Source organism: Limanda limanda, chromosome 15 (assembly GCF_963576545.1).
Source record: "Limanda limanda chromosome 15, fLimLim1.1, whole genome shotgun sequence".
NCBI lineage: Eukaryota > Metazoa > Chordata > Actinopteri > Pleuronectiformes > Pleuronectidae > Limanda > Limanda limanda.
In genome coordinates, this window is record NC_083650.1 from 540,897 (window position 1) to 561,182 (window position 20,286).

General features: G+C 41.3%; 1 protein-coding gene across 1 annotated transcript; it reads left to right on the forward strand.

The window, feature by feature from the left end:
- Positions 1–884: 884 nt before the first annotated feature.
- si:dkey-191g9.5 (rap1 GTPase-GDP dissociation stimulator 1) lies at positions 885–19,625 on the forward strand. Its single transcript, XM_061087622.1, has 14 exons — positions 885–951; positions 3,612–3,716; positions 10,493–10,615; positions 11,184–11,309; positions 11,609–11,737; positions 12,243–12,368; positions 12,992–13,135; positions 13,402–13,533; positions 13,917–14,051; positions 15,580–15,705; positions 17,812–17,951; positions 18,091–18,217; positions 18,954–19,082; positions 19,357–19,625. Exons 1-14 carry the CDS (start codon positions 939–941, stop codon positions 19,482–19,484), a joined length of 1,683 nt encoding a protein of 560 aa, XP_060943605.1. The 5' UTR covers positions 885–938; the 3' UTR covers positions 19,485–19,625.
- Positions 19,626–20,286: the final 661 nt, after the last annotated feature.

Genomic DNA, 20,286 nt, shown 5'->3' on the forward strand with positions numbered 1-20,286 from the left:
ATCTCTGGCAGGCACGAGTCTGCTTCCAGGTGGGAGATTGACCACCTGGTGACCTGGTGCAGTGACAACAACTTGGAGCTCAACGCTCTCAAAACATTGGAGATGACTGAGGACTTCAGGAAGAGCAAAGTCCTGCCTGCCCCACCACCCTGTGTTACTCTCAAGTGGACACCGTGGAGTCACTCCGCTTCTTGGGCACTTTCATCAAAGAGGACCTGAAGTGAGAGCGGAACATCGGCAATTTTTGGTTGTGTGCATATTGGTTGCATGATCCTTCGGCATCCGATCTTGATGGTGGATCATGATCTTACTGGCTGCTGACCATAGACTATGATTGCAGTTTGGGCGTTTTTTAAATAAATATTGCTCAAAGTGTTACATGTATCTATGTGCTGCATGGTTAGTAGACAACCCGCTCTATCCCTCGAGCCTCACCCGCAAGAATGCACCATGAGGTGCCCTGGTATCTGACCTTACTTTCAGAGTACCTGAATTGGCTTCAAGAAGTTAAATTTCCTCCTCTCAATGGAAGGCCATCCTGTGGCTCAGCCTGATTGCACTAATGAAGTGTCTTCTCAAAACCTTTCTGCACTGCACAGAAAATACATCCAAACATCGAATTAGCTGGGTATCTGGGTTATACCATAATACATAGGGTGTGCAAGCGCGCCCTCCAAAGGCTGCTTTGTGCACGTGCAGGTGTTTTCTCTCCTCGCAGTTTCCTGAGAGAGAGAGAGAGAGAGAGAGAGAGGCTGGATAATGGGATTGAGGGAACGAGTGAGGAGAAGAGAGACGGAGAGACATAGTTGGGGTACACCTGACCTTAAGAAGGAAGGGTAGCTCGTCTGTACACACACACACACACACACACACACACAGAGAGAAGCAGTGCCAGCAGGCAGTGAGCCAGCTGACAGAGAGACTGTCGACCAGCAGCCATGACAGACACCGGTGAGTAGCTTCATATTTAACATCCTTCTAATCTTTTTATGTGTGTTTTATTTTTGCATGATGCTATACAATACGAGCTGTGGTTGTGTAATAACAGGCATCACACTCTAATCTATATTTCTCATACACACATTGGATGTTTCAATGTGTGTATGAGAAAGATAGATAGACAAACAGACAGAAAGAGATTGGCTTAAGTGTCATGCTCTGTCCAGACAAACCCAGCGACACCAAGCTGTGTGTCTCCGTGGCCAGTAAGCATGAGATTGGAGGGATAGAAACTCAGTAGCCAGTGGTCGTCATGCATTACACGCTGAAGACACACCCAGCCTCATCAGAAGCCACTGCTGATGCTGAGTAACTGCTGATGTGAGGAATGCATCTTGCTTGAAGCATCATACATTTTACATAGACACAGACGCACGCACGCACACACACACACACACACACACACACACACACACACACAATTTGACCCTCAAAACCGTAGAAAGACAAGCAGACACACACACACACACACACACACATACACACAGGACATGGTTGTTAGATCCTGACCTCACAGGCTGTGTATTAGCCCGATAGCCCTTTCCACTCAGGCTATTTTCATTCGACTTACGGGGGATTAGCTGGGGTGATTACAACCTGCAGGTCTCACCTCACTGTGCCTTTGTTTGTATGTATGCATTGTTTTTATTGTTTTTAGCTTGGTCCTGAGTTTTATTCTTTGCTAGTATTGGAAAAAGGTTCAATATGTATTTGGTTAAATTACCCTAATCAGGCTAAAGTTACTGAAATTGATGATACTGGGATTTAACCTTACCAGGAAACCAGAATGTTAACCCTGAACAACTCTACGTGCATATTATGTAAAATATGCACGAGCAACCAGGCTTGGTTGCTCTCGATATTCCCCAGGTTTTTCCCACTAATACATGATAAATGCAAAACTGAAAAACACAAAAAGAATACAAATACAGTATTTAAGGATGAAAAAGAGGAACCACACACGCTGAAGAAACTAACAAAAATGTTAACTTGGAAAGACAATAGGATTCAAGAGACGATGGACATCAATGGCATTGCTGTGGAATGCGTGTGAAGCATGAGCTGTGGATAGCTTGGCAACAGTAGTTCGGATAGATTGGTAGCTGAGGCTTGGGCTGCCTTCTAGCTAACTGCTGGGAACCTGGTAATTTTGTTCAGGCTAGAAGTGGAAAAGAGGCTTATTGCCACTGGGAATGTGAGTCTCAGTTGTCTTTGGTAGCTTGGAAAATCAACGACTATATAACTTATGGTTACATCTGAGGGCTCCAACCATTTTGTCTGGGAGCGATAGCAAAGGGACTACTCCAAAAAGAGGACATTAAGCATTTTGATCGTGTGAGTAAAATTATTGGACAATGTGACCGAGTGTAGTGATAGACAAGTCAGAGTGAAAACAGGGTCTGAAGATGAACTGGCAATAAATACTGCCAGTATCGGGAACCGACTCAGCAGTCAGTTTGAAAAACTGAACATTAGTTTATGCAGAGCATAAGGTGCAGTTGCTGAATCACCTGTTTGATTCTTCTATCACATTCACTGGCTGATTCACATCTCTGTGTGTGACTAGCCATGCCCCATCATATAAAGATGTGTTTCATGGCCAATTACAACCTTATACTTTTAGGTATTACTTTGCAGAAACTCTGGCTATTTACTCTACCTAGTGTACATACATTTATTATAGATAGATTACTTTATTCATCCCCGAAGAGAAATTAAGTTGTCATAGCAGCCGGTATATTTGAATACAATAAAATACAATACAATACAATAAAATAAAAAATATTGAGGTAGAAAGAATAAAAAACAGAAGCACAAGATAAAATAAAATAAAATAGGCAGATAAAGTGCAGTGGCAAGATGATGTTAATAGTACTGATGATATGATGGTAATGTTATTGTTAGACAGTATATAAGAATAGTACAGTATATATAGTATATAATATAACATAATATACATTTATATATGATAGTAATTATACCAATATAAAAGCAGTATATAGTAATAATGGCAGCAACAGTATATATAATAATAGTAATTATAACATGTACACATGTATAAATATGTGTATATAGACTTATGTTTACAAAGAATATACAGAGAGTATGATATAATATATGATATATAGTAGAGGTATGAATATAAGTATTTGACTATACAATAGGTAATATAATATACCATCAGTGTAAGAATATGTAGACAGAGTTTGTAAAAGACAATATTATTGTATAAAATGATATGTAATATCAATATGGTTTATATGAACACATATCACATATGATGTGAAGTAAGTGTATATGGAGCGGAGTGTTGTACAGGGTACACAGTGCAGGAGACAGGTTTAGTGCAGTTCTGTGATGGTGGCTCTGACAGAGGTAGATGAGTTGTACAGTCTTATTGCAGTTGGGAGGAACGATTTCCTGTATCGTTCCTTAGAGCAGCGGGGTTGAATGAGTCTGTGTATTGTTTATTTCTTGGTATTTTTAAATGGTTCCAAGATAAAACGTTTATATGTATGTATTGGAGGGGATAAGGAAGTCCTTTGAAGCTGACATGTTGCTAACCTTTACTGTCAATATTTTGTGGTGTTGTATGTTTGTGTTTGTTTCAGATTCTCTAAGTGAAGCACTAAAGGCTATCAGTGTGAGTACAGAGCTAATTGAAGAGGAGCTCAAGCCTCATTTGGACACAGTACTATCTTCTTTGCTGGAAAAGAGTAAGTCATGTCACACGCACACAGCACACACTTAGGTTGTCATAGGTCACTTTTAGGGATATTACATAGACTTAAAGGGATAGTTCACCACTTCACCCAGAAATGAAAATTCCCTCATTATCTACTCACCACTATGCCAATGGAGGGTTGGGTAAAGTGTTTGAGTCCACAAAACACTTTAGGAGTCCCAGGTTTAAACAGTGTTAGAACAGAATCCAATACAAGTAACTGGTGACCAAAGCTTCAGATGTAATAAAACAAAAAGAAAAATCACAACATGCCTCCATACTACTCGTTTGGTGTAAACCAAGTGTCCGCAAGCTCCGACATTCATATTCTACTCTAAGCAAGGTAATTTCAATGTTTACACGACAGTCCATGGATGGACCTTGTCAGAAGATATCAGAGACATTTAGGCTTAAAGCAACTGTGTAAATGACCTTGTTTTCGAGTCGAATATGAATGTCAGGGCTTTGCTTCAAATATTGGGAGGAGTAGATGTAACTACTTTAATTTAGCAAACGTATTTTGATTTACAAAGCCTGAATATAATTGCGGTGCCTGTCTCTAGGGCGTTCATCACCTCCGGTGCGCTCTCTTCCCTCTCGATTCCCTGGCTGCTGCATTGTGGGACCACTTGCAGTGGAGACCTCACCACTGCCTGTACCCCATCTTCAATCCCTCTCTTGCCAGGGCACTGATGGCCATTGTCAGACCAGATACAGCGCTGACCAGCTGCCTGGTGTGCGCTGCGTGTGCGCTACAGTGGCCTGAGTGTCGCACCGGAGCACTCGTGCCACAGAGAGTGAACTGCGCCTGCTGCTCAATATTGGTCAGAGGCATCTCTTCCACCAAAAAAAGACAAGTTAATTTTTTCCACTCATCGAGATGTCTAGATTTTGTGATATTGCGTCACATTTATTCACATGTTAGCTTTTTTTCTTGAACGGGATTTTGTTTTAATCAATGTATTTGCTAGCTTTATTTGACCCTGGGAGGAGAGAACTTAAGTTTTTGTGGCTCCAACTTCGTCCCAGATAACAGCGACCAATAGTTTAGCTATGGTGCACTTTACATCACTACTTCTACCAGGCCTTGAGGGATGAACTGTCAGGACATTCTCATTATCGTTTGCGGTAGCAGTAAAATAAGATAATGGGTGTGGAGCTGGCTGCGGTGATAAAGAGAGACCAGCGGTACCTCCACCAGAAGGTTGCTGATCATTTTGTTTTCCATTGCCCACAGGCGCCGGTGGTGCTGCTGAGCTGGTGATGTTCCAACAAACAGTTTGATAAACACATATAGTAGGGTTTTAGCTGGATACATGGTGAGTCATTCTCACCTAAAATTTGACAGCCCTGGGACCCTATGTATAAAACAGTGCCTAGGATACATACTAAAAGTGTACATGCCCACAAAAGCAGAAAATGGCATGTCCAGAAAATAAACAGATTTATAAAAACATGCAATGTTCCCTTTATACATCACAGTACAACTGGTATGTGCAAACGTGGATCTACCTCAAATCCCACACCTACACACCCACATTTAACCATAGTTGGTCAATACAAAGAATCTCACAAATGTGGAAAGACCCTGCTGATGGTAAATAGTAAATGGATTTGTATTTATACAGCGCTTTTCTAGTCTTGATGACCACTCAAAGCGCTTTACAGTACAGTTCTACATGCATCTATTCGCAGCACTTAGTTATTCTATGGGGGGCCATTCAGGGCTCAGCATCTTCCCAAGGACACTTTGGCATGCAGATGGGTCAGACTGGGGATTGAACTGCCGACCTTCAGGTTGGAGGACGACCACTCTACCCCTCAGCCACAGCATGACGAATGGGTTTCTTTGGTGAATCATCAGATCAAGCGAGCAGACCAACTCTTTTGTCACCAAAATCAAGCTGGTTTAGATTGAGGTAGAGGTAAAGAAAGAAATATTGTTTGGTGACCACAGCAGTGGTATCAGTAATTAAAGAACATTTTCAGTGGTTTTGTGCTGCTGCTGCAGTACGTGCAGTCAGGGCACAATTTAATTATTTCCTGATCTCATCCAAAATGGCAAGCATTGCAATATTTACGGCATACAGTGTTTGACAGAATTATAAAAGTCTTTGAAATATGATTCCCAAAAGATGCTTGAGGCAGAGTACCTGTGTATTTACTGGGATATTTACTGGGATGGTGCGGCTCTCTAGGTTCAGCCTCTCTAATTCTACTTAACACAGTTTGGCATATACATCCAAGAGAACTGCTCTAGGTAATCTAAATCAGCCGATTAGTCAGCCATCATCATGGGTCAGGAAACCTTCATGGTCTGCTGGAGCCAGGCTTCCATTTCAGGGGTCACAGCCCCTAACCTTCCTGGTACCATAGGATTTGAACTTCACCCTCCATATCTGTTCCAGTTGCTCTTTCAGCCCTCGGTGGTTGTCAATCTTCTTGAGGTCCTTCTACCTGATGTTACTGTCAACTGGGATTGCCACATCCATCACTACTGCCCTCTTCTGCTCCTTCAGTTACAACTATATCTGGATAGTTAGCCAGCAGTCGTCAGTCTGTAACTTGAAGTTTCACAGGATCTTATGCTCCATTCCATTACATCTCGGAGTTCGGCAGTCGGAATGACATCACACCTGAGTAATCCGAGTTGATAGCATTCCAGTTGCACAGGAACAGTATTTATGTTAGCCAGCCAGCCATTGTTAGCAAAACCATTGCATAATAATGCATTTAGTGGCATTTCACACATACTTACGCCCAGCGTTGGACTGGGACAATAATTCATGCCGCCATTTGACTCCTCTCCAGGCCAAATTTCACGCAAAGCACCAGAACTCTTATTTTGTAGGCTAACCCTATTTGTTAATGTAACGATTACCAGACTAGTAAACAAGTAGGCGGCGCAGTAGCTTCCTGCCCTCTGACATCTTTTCAGTGAAGTCGTCTTTGTCAAGTCTTAAGGCCGATATATGCTACTCTGTTTTTACAGACACGGACAGATAGGACCACCCTCTCCGCCGTGGAACGCCCTCTCCGAGTGGCTCGGAGAGCTTTTCGTGCACCTCTGATTTTTCTAACTACACATCGGCATGGCGGAGAGCCTCGGGGCAGCCCTTGGCTGTGATTGGTCTGCTAACGACATCATTTTTGTAACGACATCATTTCCGGACCTCAAACTTCCTGTTACCTTCCCTGTATCACAATAAACCCAAACACAACTACGATTCTTCGATTAATGTGACAAGTGTGTTAAGCCAGCGGAGTTGTCCGGCTGACGGTGGCTGGTTAGAGCACTAACGGCATGTGTGTACGGCAGTGTTAATTTCGTTGACGATAACGATAACGATAAATATTCGTTAACGCCCCTTTTCCCATGACTAAGACGAGACGAAGACGTAACGAAATGGATCTTTGAAAATAAAAACTATGACGAAATCTATTTTAATTTTCGTTAACGAGACGAGACGAAACGAAAATGTTGGCGGTTGACTAAGTCACAACAATTTTTAAAAACATAATCATATCAGGCCGTCATGAAGTACCCGGAGCGGCGAGTGTGTGTGTCTGTGTGTGTGTGCGTGTGTGTGTGTGTGTGCTGCCAGACAGCGCTCCGGTCCCGAGGCTCCGCCCCCGCGCACTCGCTCAGAGGGACAGTGAGATCAGAGCTCGTTCATGTGAGGCAGGCCGGTCACTGACTCGCCTGCTGCTTCTTAACTATGGAAACAGTGAAAACACAGAGTTTCTCTGGTCTCAGCTGCTCTGAGATCAGCGCCGCAGCTTCTGGATCAGAGCAGAGGCTGCAGTTGGTTTCTACCGAGCTCCAGCTTCTGTGTCCGCCTCCAGTCTGATCTGCTTTCAATTTTTGTTTTCACATTTCGCCAACGCCAACTAAGATATATAGGCTGCAGCTATATGTTTTTATTTATTTCAAAATAGGGTACTTCTTATTTCATACATGTCCCACAAATATGGGGATGACTCAAATAACCCTACATAGTTCTGCGTTTAATTTATTTCAAAATAGGCCTACACTTGCCTGTGTATTTTCTTCTCCTCTGCATAAGCATTTGGTGTTTCCCTTTGTTGTAACAGGTAAAAATAAATAAAATGTCAACAGTTTTATTTATTGTTGTTCTATAATTTCATAAATGCAATAATCTACAGATTAGTATAGTATAACTTTATATAACATTTTATCAGCTTTGTTATCAAATATGTTTTGCGGCTCCAGACAAATTTTATTTGGGGGAAGAGGGGGCAAAATGGCTCTTTTGATAGTAAAGGTTGCCGACCCCTGCTATAGACCTATAGGAGGGACATCTAATGGACAACCTAAGTACTGCAAGCTAGACTAGTACGCAGTTGTAGACACAACACAGGGGGTCCCTGGACCTGAGAAGGGAAGATAAGGAGTTTAATGTGGCTATTAAATGTGACTAAAACTAGACTAAAATGTAATTTGTTTTCGTCGACTAAAACTAGACTAAAATGTAATTTGTTTTCGTCGACTAAAACTAGACTAAAACTAAGAAGGATAAAAATGACTAAAACTAGACTAAAACTAATATGCATTTTCGTCAAAAGACTAAGACTAAATTAAAAATAGCTGCCAAAATTAACACTGGTGTACGGTCACATACGGTTATAACAAACTTTCATGCTAAATGCGGTGGTAACAGCGCAAAAACTTTAATTCCAAGACCATCTTTATTTTATTTAGTTGCGATCGTTCACTGTGTGTGAGGAAAGCCGGGAGTTATAAAAAGTAAATAAACAGCGTGGACTTCTTCTGAGAACTCTGATGAGGTAGGCTTCTCTAAGCTCGTCTTCCGTTGCACCACCTACTATTGTGGCGGTGAATTGTTTTCAGCACAGGAGAACTATAAATGAAAAAGTGTCCGTGCGATCGGTCCGTCCGTCTGTCCGTAACGGATTCCGAGTAGCATACTGGAGCCTTTATGCGAATCTCCTTCTCTGTTGCCACAACAAAAATAGGCTCAAGGTAAATCTGACTAGCTACTGGCTTGTAAGGCAATACTATGAATGCCAGTTGGCCCGCTCAGTAGATCAGACATCATTGCCTCTATGCCTTTTAATCTAAACCCTGTCTCGTTTTAGAACATAGGACAAGATTGAAAATATCCCTTGTATGTTATACTGTATAAATTAATCGCTGCAAAACTTTTTTGCACTCATGTAGATCATAAACCCTGAAAAAAACATCTCGCAACAATAAAGTGCTTTTGCTCCAGAAAAAACAAAGCTCCACTGTTTAGGTTAGTCTTGCCTAGTTCAATTGACGTATCATAGCAATGTACCAAATTCGCCAATGAGGCAATTATGTATTTAGGGCTATGGGCACATTGAGGTCTAACCAGAGCTTCATACAAACCCTCTGATAGGGAAATGAACTTTATTAAATGAAATGTTTTATTGGTACAGCGCCAAATCATAATTGGCATTATCTCATGGCACTTTACATAGACCTAAGAAATGATTGAGAAACCAAACAGTTCCAACAATGAGCAAGCATTTTGCCGAATGTGGAGATAAAAAACTCACTCATTGACTGGAAGAAACCTCAAGCAAAACCAGTTTCAATGCGGGCAGCCATCGGCCTTGACCGGTTGGGGTGAGTAGGGAAAAATGGGGAAAAGAGGAGAGAGATAGATGGGTGGAGGAGGATAGGGTGAGAGAAAAGAGAGAGAGATCAGGAATAGCGTCAGGTTTCAGCTCTGACTTGTACCCATGGGTAGATTGTTTTGCAGCCCCAAAAAAGGAGGCATCCATTCAACCACAATTCAAAGTTATAACACACTGACAGAAAACAAGACCACAAAAAACCATGACAAAAAGTGTTAAAATGCTTCGCTCTGGATTAACCGTTCAAGGGGAGAAGTGCTGTGCATGATGGGAATTCCCCCAGTAATCTAGACCTATATCAGCATTAATAAGGGATGGTTCAGGACCTACCTGATCCAGCCCTATCTATAGGCTTTATCAAAAAGGAATGTTGTAAGTCTAACCTTAAATGTAGAGCTGGTGTCTGCCTCCCGAACCTTGAGTGGGAGCTAGTTAGTAAGACAACAATTTAAACACATGAAAATCTGCTGGTAAATGGTCAACTCATCAGTGACAAAGTTTTTCAGGAGCCTTTGATGTCTTATGCTGAAATATTTATTAAAGCTTGGCAAGGAGAAAATCTGAATCCATCAATACAACAACTGTGCTAGTGTCCTCATATTCTGAATTCTGCTTTCCTGCAGTCACACTTTAAACCCCCTACAGATCATTTAATCTATGGGTCTGCTAGTTCCTACACAATCAAATGTATTTTCTACTTCTGGAGACAGTATTGCCTGCTTATGCAGTCTCATATCTGTATTTCAGGCAGGGCAGACAGGAGGGAAAACTAACTGGCAGACAGGTAGTAACCTGAGGCAGGCAAAAGTGTAAGCAAGGTGGCAAAGTGCTGAGAGAGAGTTCATCAGAGCCAATACTTGTTCAATACTAAGGCGTAGTCCAACTATATAATCTAGCGTCGAGTGGAAAAAAGACCAGGTATCTTATACTGCATCAGGTGATTAGTCGAAATCAGCTGCAGGCGTGCCAGGAACCTGCAGAGGGAAACCAAGCTCATGCTAAACCTGCCATACACACCCACACATACCAAACATGCCTAACCATGGTGGCAGTAGTCTATTATATGATGATGAATATCCTGAAACAGTTTTTTTCTTAAAAAATTGTTTTGTGTGTCCACAGAAAAAGATGCTGCTGCTGCGATCGTGAATAGTGGGATTCTACCCACACTGGCTCAGGCTTTACAAAGTAAAAGCAGCCTGTGCTGCCAGGTGGCTCTGGTGGTGGCAGAGATGGCCCGTGAAGGTACAGTAGGATACTGCTACACTTATCAGTTGTAATATTTTATTCACAGATCATGTTATTCATAAATGTATCTTCTAATTCCAGAAACCTCTTACCTCTGTCTGTCTGTATGTGGAATGAATCTCTTGAGAACTGTTCATCTGAGCGGTGTCACACTTGTCGTGTGTATTAACTTGGTGCAGTGTCTATTTTGGTGCGATTTGGACTTGCAAATAATTTCAATATCAATAAACTTAGAAAATCCAGGCAAACTATACCATGCAGTCATGGGCGGGGCATCCTATCTTAACAAGAAGTCTGTGGACCAATTGAACATTGGACAATCTCCAACTTGCAGCCTGAGGGCCAAAACTGCCTCTTCAGCTTTAATATCTGTCCTGCCAGATCATTTTGATAGCTAAATGATTTGTGACATTCACAGTTGTTGCCGGTGCTGATCTGTACATTCACAGAATCACTTTGTCTTTACCAATACGAAGTTACCAAGATTTTTTTTTTTTTTTTTTTACTATCAAAGAAATAGAAGAGGAAATTGAAGAGGTAAAATCTTCTCCTTTGGGTGTTGTAGCTGCAGTCAGGGAGTCGTGCATTGAGGCAGGCCTGGTGAAGGTACTGCTTCCTCATCTGAACAGCAACAACCAGGAGATGCTGCTGAACACTGGAAGAGCCATTGGACGCATCTGCTTTGACAACTGTGAGTTGGCAAATTGCTGATGATGAGAAGTGTGCTGATGAGGCAGAGTCTGTTCCATTGATGCAAATAGAGAAGTCAGTCTTCAGGTGTCACTAGGTGAATTGTAAATGGTTTATATTTTTCAAATACAAAATAATTTTTATTACAACTCAATTAAATGTGTTAATTTGTAATCAATTACCATTGATGATGATTATTGTAAACAAGCTAAGCAATGAAACAAAAGCATGAACAATAATTTAAAGCTGATTTTTCTCTCACTTTGATCACTTCCATTGTCCCTCCCTACTCCCAACCAGCATACCAACAGGACTTGTTAGTCCAGAGTGGCGTAATACCCAGACTGGTGTCCATAATGAAGGATTATTCAGACAACGACCCACTGGTTAACGTTTGCCTGCTGGCCCTTTGCAACCTGGCTGACATGGGTGAATATTTGAAATTTGTATTTATTATAGTTATTGATTATTAATTAAATCTAATTTGAGCCACATTCACAGCTACCGCAATGCCCTTGAAAATCTTGGTCATCTGTCCTATGTTTAAGTGTTCTACATTTGCTCTCACAAGTTTCCTTCATGGCTCATTAAGCACAGACTCTAAATTGCTCACACGTACAAAGATACAGTAAGTACTGGCACATACTGTCTATCACTCACTATTGTAGCAGCCCCACCATGCCTGTCTTTGTACCAAGATAAATCAGTGGGGAGACAAATGGACAAATTCATTCTTCAATACTTCCCAAACTCAATTGATAATAGAAAATGTCTATGAGCTCAAGGTACAGCATACACTGTAACAATGTTTTATTGTTTTTTTTTAAAGTGTCAAAATAATGTTATGTGTTAAACTAACAGTAGATGTCAGATGGTAGTCAGGACCATTAGTTACCCTCAATATTGTCTATAGTTACAGACCCTTGTGTTGCAGACTCTGCGAGGGATGCCCTGTCAGAGCTGGACGTGGCAGATGTACTAACATTTCAGTTGAAACGGGCACCTGATGCCGAACGCCGACATGTCATCCTGGAAATACTGGGTGCACTGGGCGAGAGTGGTAAGAGTGTTTGAGGGAGGAGGCAAGGAAAAGGGGGACTTACTGATGAAAATCTAGTTTCATCAAGCATGACTTGATATTTCATGACGGATCAATTTGGGAGCCCATCTATCCATTATATATACTTATCCTGCAAGGGTTGCGGTGGAGGTTGTGGGAGCCAACCCCAGCTCACATTGAGCAAGAGGCACACCCAGGACTGGTCACCAGTGTATTGCTGGGCCAACATAATAAAAAAACAATAATTCGCTGTCATTCCTATGATCAGTATAGAGTCTCCAATCAACCTCATCCCATTCTGCAAGTCTTTGGACTGTCAGAGGAAGCGAGAGTATTCAGAGAAAACCCACGCAGACACAGGGAGCACATGGGAATTCCAGACAGAAATGCACCTGACTGAGCCTGGATTTGCTAACCAGGTGCTAGCCTGGGCACAAATGTGCTGCCTTAATTGGGAGAATTTTATAATAACGTACCATCATGTTCTACATACAGTCTGAGAAAAGTAAAAACATTTGTTTTCTGATTTTCTTGTTTTTCTTTTTTTCATTTTGTCGTATATTTATTTGAAGACAACATTTACTGACAGGAGTAAAACGTACTTGGTTGTAATATACCCACAGATACACTTAAGCTGCAGTTTGCAGAGTCAGGAGTACCAGAGGCTCTATCAGAGATGATTCAGTGCCTGCAAGGAGGTTCTGACCCCCATGACCTCTGCAGCATCAAGATCGCCTCCAACCTCATAGTGTCTCTGCTTTTAGGAGGTGAGTGATGTGCACAGCAGAAGAAAGAATGAAAAAGACAGCCAAAGAAATGTTCCTGCACCCGACACTAGATCTGCAGAATGAGCTATTGCAAGTGTGATATAGGGAATCTAAAAATTCTGCAAATGTAATTTACTGTAACACTGGCTACCCTGTCTTATCCTTTATAACTGCATCTATATGATCTGTCTGAATTCACATTCAATTTAGATTTATACTAAGACTACAGTCTTATTCTTTTTGTCTTCTGTGTGTGTGTGGATTAGATGAGTCTATGCAGAAGTGCTTTGGTGAGGGATCAGGTCTGGTATATCAGGATGTTCTGTCCTGGCTCCAGAGCTCCAACACTCAGCTGCAGCTGTCTGGGGCCTTGGCCATCGCCAACTTTGCCAGGAACGGTAAGATATTTCTCAGCAAGGTGTCGTCTCTACAGTCTATGTGTGTGGCGGGACTCAGTAAAAATGGCCCCTAAATAAAGTCAGAAGCAAAACTGTATAAAGGTTGAGGAGGGGATGGGAGGGAGGGAAACTGAGAGGAGGGGGTAGGGTTAGATGGATGGATGTGAGGGAGGGCGGGGGGTGAGAGCAGGAGCAGTAGAGGGCTGGGGGAGACAGTAGAGGGGGTTACTGGATTGTGTCAAAGTTGATGCTGATGGTCCCCTTTGGTGTCCCCTCCAAGAATTGCTCTGAGAATTTTTTCTGTTTAACATGAACACACATGCCTTGGACTGATAACTAAAGCAAAGAACTGATTGTCTTTTTGCCTGTTGTGTTTCTGTCAGACAGTAACTGTGTGAAGATGCTGGACCTTGGGGTTGTTCCTCACATCCTGACCTTGTTGGAGCAACATGTTGACGAGGGAGATGTGTCTGTTCAGCATGCTGGACTGAGTGCGCTCAGGAACCTGGCTATTCCTGGTACGGATTAAAGAAAAACAGTAGAGATATGGTTCCAGGAACTACATTTTACTATCTACTACTACTACTACTACTAACGTACTTACTTAAACACTGTGACCTATCTTTTAAAGGACAAAGTCAATATGAGACACATATGCTGTCATCTTCAAAACCACTTAAACTAGCTTGAGGCTACACCTGAGTCCCCCTGGTACTAGGTGAAGCACAGTATCTTCTTACCTACTTATAATTTAAGGGCGCGTTAAGGGAAAGCATCATTGTCTTATACTGTATACTTTATTCCTTGCAAGGAAGGTCAGACAATCATACAGTGTGCGATGAGTATTCTGCAGAGGGAATGACAAAGAAACCGGTGTAGGCGTATGCTTTTTATGCAGATGCAATAAAGAGATGTGTGTTTGTGAAGAATTGTGTTTGTGTGTGCGGGGGGGGGCTCGTGGTGGTGGGAGACAAACCTAGTCAGATTGGTGGCTCCAATGTCATTTTAACAGTTTCACAAGCAGAAATTATATGCATAAGCAGAGATCATATTTAGTGTGGTATAATGGTATAATTTTCCATGACACTATTCATTGTACTACTCTTGAGTATTTCACAATTGTGTGAGTGTGAGGGTATTAAAGGTAATATTATTAACGCATTTTCTTTAGAAACAATTATGAGATGTGCCCTTTTTCTCACTTGAGGCTCTGCCCCCAACATGTCTGTGAACGGCTCTGTAAGTAGGCATATTGTATATCGAGAAGACTTGTAATCATAGTCTAAACCTAACACCTAACCCCTAACCCTATAAGCATTATCAAAAAGGTAGATCTTAAGCCCACTCTTAAAAGTATAGAGGGTGTCTGCCTCTTAAACTGAAAGTGGGAGATGATTCCACAGGAGAGGAGCTTGATAGCTGAAAGCTCTGGCTCCATACTCTACTTTTAGAGCAGGGGTGTCAAACTCATTTTAGTTATGGGGGCCACATACTGCTCACTTTGATCTCAAGTGGGCCAGACCAGTAAAATCATAGCATAATACCTTCGAACCCCCCCGTTTTTTTCACCGGCGCCGTCAGGCCCCTCCGCCTTGGACGACGTCGCGTCGCTCAGGGTGGGGGGGCGTGGCGGCGGCGGATACCAACATGAAACCAACATAACGGAGGTCCGACCCTATGGTCCGACCCGTCACGGACTTGAAGCATGCGCCAGGCCTTTTAGGAGTCTGACGCACGCATTGAAAGTGAAACGGCGTGTGCCTGCTGAGGTGGGATTCCAGCCCCCCGGGGCTCCGTGCATACCACTGCGTACCCCCTGAACCACTTTGCGTACCCCGACAACCTCTGCTTTATCTGAGTTTAACAAGAGACAATTGTGGTTTAAACGTATACACTAGGGTTAAAATAGTGTTAATTAATTCTCAAAGTGAAATTATATTTAAAATTACCTAATTGTGTTTTGGCCTTATAAACAATACAAGCCATACATGCAAACACACTCAACACTGGAAAAAAGTGCGTCACTATATCATCTGTGTCTTTCAGCCACTAACAAAGTGCGGATGCTTGAGGATGGGGTGACTGAGAGGATAAAGACCCTGCTACGCTCAGACATGCCGCCTGTTCAGTTCAAACTGCTGGGTACACTACGCATGATGGTGGATGGTCAAGGTGAGTTAACCTGTTTGACCTTGACTCTGCCCCCCTTAGTTTTAATACTTTGACCAAAATGTCAACTTGAGCACCGTCTGAAAGTGTCATGAGATGGCACATTGCTGTTTACCGTTTGCACTCATTATGGAAAAGGGCACCAACAAATCTATGGAATTTCATTAATAATCAGTCTGAAATCATTAAGTCATTAATTCTCAATTCAATCTATCTCATTTCTCTACTCCTAAAGAACACACAATGCAGCAAAAAATATATAAATATGAGACTTATTGACTAATGTCTTAGAGGAAGGGATGTTAATTCAGAGAATATGCAAATGGTATAAATTAACCATCTGGATCAATGGAATTGAAAGGTTGTAATTTGGGTGATGGTGGAAGACAATATGTTATAACGGGAACATATTTTATAAAGTGCGGCAATGCTGTGGACCTTCTTATTTGGAACTCAGACCGTGGCTGCGAACATCATGTTGGGAACAGATTGTTTACCAACAGATGATATCATTTGTTCAGCAGGGAGTTCTGTCAGTTGTTTCCGCTGTGAGGCCTCTTCTGCAGGCATATTTAAACAGTGGTAATGATGTAATTTAAAAAGATACACAAAAAGAGCAATTACTGCAGTATTCTGTCGTCAGCTGCCTATTGATTTGGCTTAAAGAAAATGTAACATAGCTCAAGGAAGTAACTTAAACGCACATAAAAGAAATTAATTCAACCCAAAAACTTGACAGAGGATACACTTTGAAGAAAATACATTCTATTTAATATAGGTTAAAGTTAAGTGAAAGTGAGATAGTAATGAAGTAATGATTTGGTATTGTTTGATTGTGTAACTAATGTTTAAAGGCAAAGGTTGCATATTCTATCTCCAACTTGACCAATCAACATAAAGCATAAGGCAGATTGTGAATTTGGTTCAAATTGAATTCCACCTCAGTGTTATAAACTATGATAACATAGACAAACATTACTAACCATCATTAATAAATTCATGCAGCCATATGATAAATGAAATATAATAACATAGCTGTAGTGTATTTATATGGTAAATGTATAGTTGCATGTGGGATGAATATCTAAACTCTTTAAATTCTCAATCAAGCTTTCATTCATCAAGTGTTTCAATTCTACAGGAAGCTTATCAAATATCCTGAAATCAATTAGAAAACAATATTAAACAAATAACATGATGTTTGAATATTATTCTCAAATTGCTTCTGACATTTAATTAAGTGAGCTTGTATTCAGTTTAGAGTGAAATGTTGGTTTCATGGTCTTTATCTTTGATATCTTCAGAAAGGGAGGCACCTCTCTCTCTCTCTGAGAAGCGGGAGGCAGAGGAACTAAAGTTAATGACCTGCTGACCCCCTTAGGCCATTTCTATCTGAACAATACAGACTGCCAGTGGTTGTTTTTTCAAATTAAAAGCAGTTACTTTGAATAAAAGTAACCCTTACTCTTGGTTTCCTTTCTGAAATGGAGGTTTTATGGTAAAGAGATAAGATGGAGGTCGACCTGCAGGTCATAGGCTGGCTTTCCACATCTTGGCTCAGTGAACCCTGAAGCCAGGCCAGGAATGTCCATCCCCAATCTAGAAAACACATCATTTGATGCAATCAGAGTTGCCATCAAAGACATACAGTATATTTTATGTAATTTTGATTAGAATGTGAACCAAATGATGTATTAATTATGAATCAAGTTGAGGGTGTCTCCCCTTTTTTGGTTGTCTCTTCTTAACCTATGCATCCATGACAAACAGGTGTGCATTGTTTGATAAACTATGAAATAAAGTCGTTTTTGACGTTTTCAAATGTCTTGTTTTTTTTTGTTGAACGTGTCCAAGTTCCTAGGAAGAACAACTTGATTTATTATCATCTTCTCGAGCACCATCCTCATCAATAAACTGGTTCTATTAAGGATAAAGTGAACTTCATGTACCTTTCTCATATTCTCAGTGTAATGTGCATTGGAACATCAGGGGGCTGTTTGTTTGACTTTTTGCCTTGAACAACTCAGAGGCATCTTGGTGATATTTCCTTATTTTGTTGTGGTTCTCTGAAAAGTATTTTCCATTACTCTGCTGTGCTGCATGTGTCAGATGAGGCAGCTTTGGTGCTGGGGAGAGATGCTGTACTGCTGGCTCGGGTCATGGAATGGTGTGAAGCCAAAGATCATGCAGGAGTCCGAGGAGAAGCCAGCCGCCTGTTGGCTGCCCTCATCAGACACAGCCGCAGTCCTGTGAGTCGTGCAATCGGAAAGATAGCACAATGTTGTACACATTAAAACACGATTTAAAAATGTGATGGCAGAATATGTATTTGCACAAACCCAACAGACACTCACTTTCTGTAATTGACTGATTTCCTCTCTCTGACAGGAAGTTGTTCATGCTGTAGCCAAAGCAGATGGGGTTCGGCACCTTACGTCCATGGCAACGAGTGAGCACGTCATCATGCAGAATGAGGCCCTGGTTGCCCTGGCAATAGCATCTGCCATTGACCTTGGTAAAGCAGTTTAAGTAACTATGCAATCAATAGCAATTCACCCAATCACACACATTCATATAGAGCATCTGGACAGCACTTTTTGTAACTGATACACCAGCACAAACTAACTTCCCACATGTTGTGTTGAACTGCGCCTGTTCTGTACTGTTTTCAGTTCTGGTTCTCAATGGCTGGTTAAAACCTACATTATGGCTCAGTGCTTACACTGTGTGTATTGTTTTATAACACATGGCTGCAATGTCCCTGTATTTATATGAAAGGCAAAGCACCATAAAGACATAAGGCATTTAATTATTTTAATAACTGGAATGGCACTCAGTAGAGTTCATATCTCCCCTAAAGCCCAACAGTCCCCTTACATCCAATCAAGCCACACCAAATTGCAAACATTCAAAGATATTGGTCCCCTAAACATGTCTGATTTTTCATCAATACCCATGCATTATATCCTGGGAAATCTCTGAAAATGTCAACAAAAAAAAAGATGCTAAGACTTTGTCAAAGAAAGTAAAGAAAAATGCCTGGATCCACCTCTTTGTTTAGATCTGGGCCAAAATTGTATAGATTTTGTCTTGGCCCATGTCCCCTTCTTCCATTTTTTGGCTTCAGTAATTTTTATGTATCCTGCTGAAAATCAAAGCAACCAACCAACAAAAGGGTTGAAAACACCCTGGTGGAGGTTATAATAACTCAGTTGTGTGTGTTTGTGTATGGGTTTGTTTGATTACTGCAGAGTCTATGAAGGATCCATTATGGGAGGCAGAGCTGTTGCCCCTGCTTAAGAAGATGTTGGAGGATCCTGAAGGGGCGGTCGAAGTCAAGTTCAGTGCTTTAGGTCTCATCTGCAGCCTGGCTAACTCCAGTATGTGTTTGATTTTATAACACATTCACATAAATCCTTTTGCACTGCAACTGTCAAGATGTTTTAGAAAAACTGAAAATGAGAAAGCCACTGTAATAAAATCACAGCCTAAAACAACTGGGACATTTGAAAATGTTCTCAACACTTAGATTAATGCTAACACAATGGTTTAGATAGTACTATGGGCGTAAACATAGCTTAACTGCATATTTTTCCTCTGTTCGACCCATCACACGCTTGACTTTCTTCTTCTTTCTATCTTTGTCTGCTCTAGGTGCGATGAAGGAGGAGTTGAAGTCTGTGAATATGAAGGAAAGCCTAACTAAACTGACAAATCATAGCAGCAGTAAACTTGCCTCACAAGCCAGTTCCCTAGTGGCCATTCTCAGTGACACCAGCTAAACCAGCACATTAAAGACTCAAAGGATCTCATCTGCTGTATGGAGTTATCCTGTTATTCAATGACATACTGTAATTCAACTGAGCTTTTTGCAGAAGTTTTGCTAACTATTAATTTGGCTATGGCTTTGGCTTTCTGGTAATCACGTGTCCTCACTAGTAGCCCTCTGAGGCTGCCCTGTTCACAGCGTTCACAACATACAGATACATTTCCAGTTCTTAAACTCTAAACGAACGCAGGCTCAATGAGGTTATTAATACCAAAGTTGTTAATTCAATCAGGAGCATAAATGTACTCTGTGAATTTCACAGTAACCTGTTCCTCATCATTACCATTTCCTGTATACAAATGTACAGTACATATTGCATTGGTGGTGGCAGCAGATAAAAGGTCATGCAATCTACAGAGATTCACATTTTGCAGGCTTTTAGTAGAAAGTTTTTCTTGTCATATGACTAAAAGATGATGATAAATGGAAAAATATTATGGTTCTCAGCAGGGAGGTCAAAAAACTAACAAAATCATTTTAGTAATTTGGCCTGCAGTTGTCATGATACCTTGGTTTGAAACAATGTGGTGGAGGGATGGGACTGGATGGACTGACATCACCTGCTTGGGCTTTGCTGGTATAGGTCAATAATACTTATAATAATAATTTAATAATAACTATGGCATATATAGAAGTTTGCAATGGTTTAAAACGTCCAAGCATTTATCAAATTTTGAATTGTGGTATAGTAAAGGTTTAGCCCATAGACTATGTCGTGGATGAAGACTCAGGGTCTGCAGAGTGATCGCAATGGG

Excerpts from the sequence above, each read along its gene's own strand:
- si:dkey-191g9.5 (XM_061087622.1), top strand. Across the intron at positions 10,616-11,183 it reads GGCAGAGATGGCCCGTGAAG|CTGCAGTCAGGGAGTCGTGC; the intron begins GTACAGTAGGAT and ends TGGGTGTTGTAG. Across the intron at positions 13,534-13,916 it reads CGCCAACTTTGCCAGGAACG|ACAGTAACTGTGTGAAGATG; the intron begins GTAAGATATTTC and ends TGTTTCTGTCAG.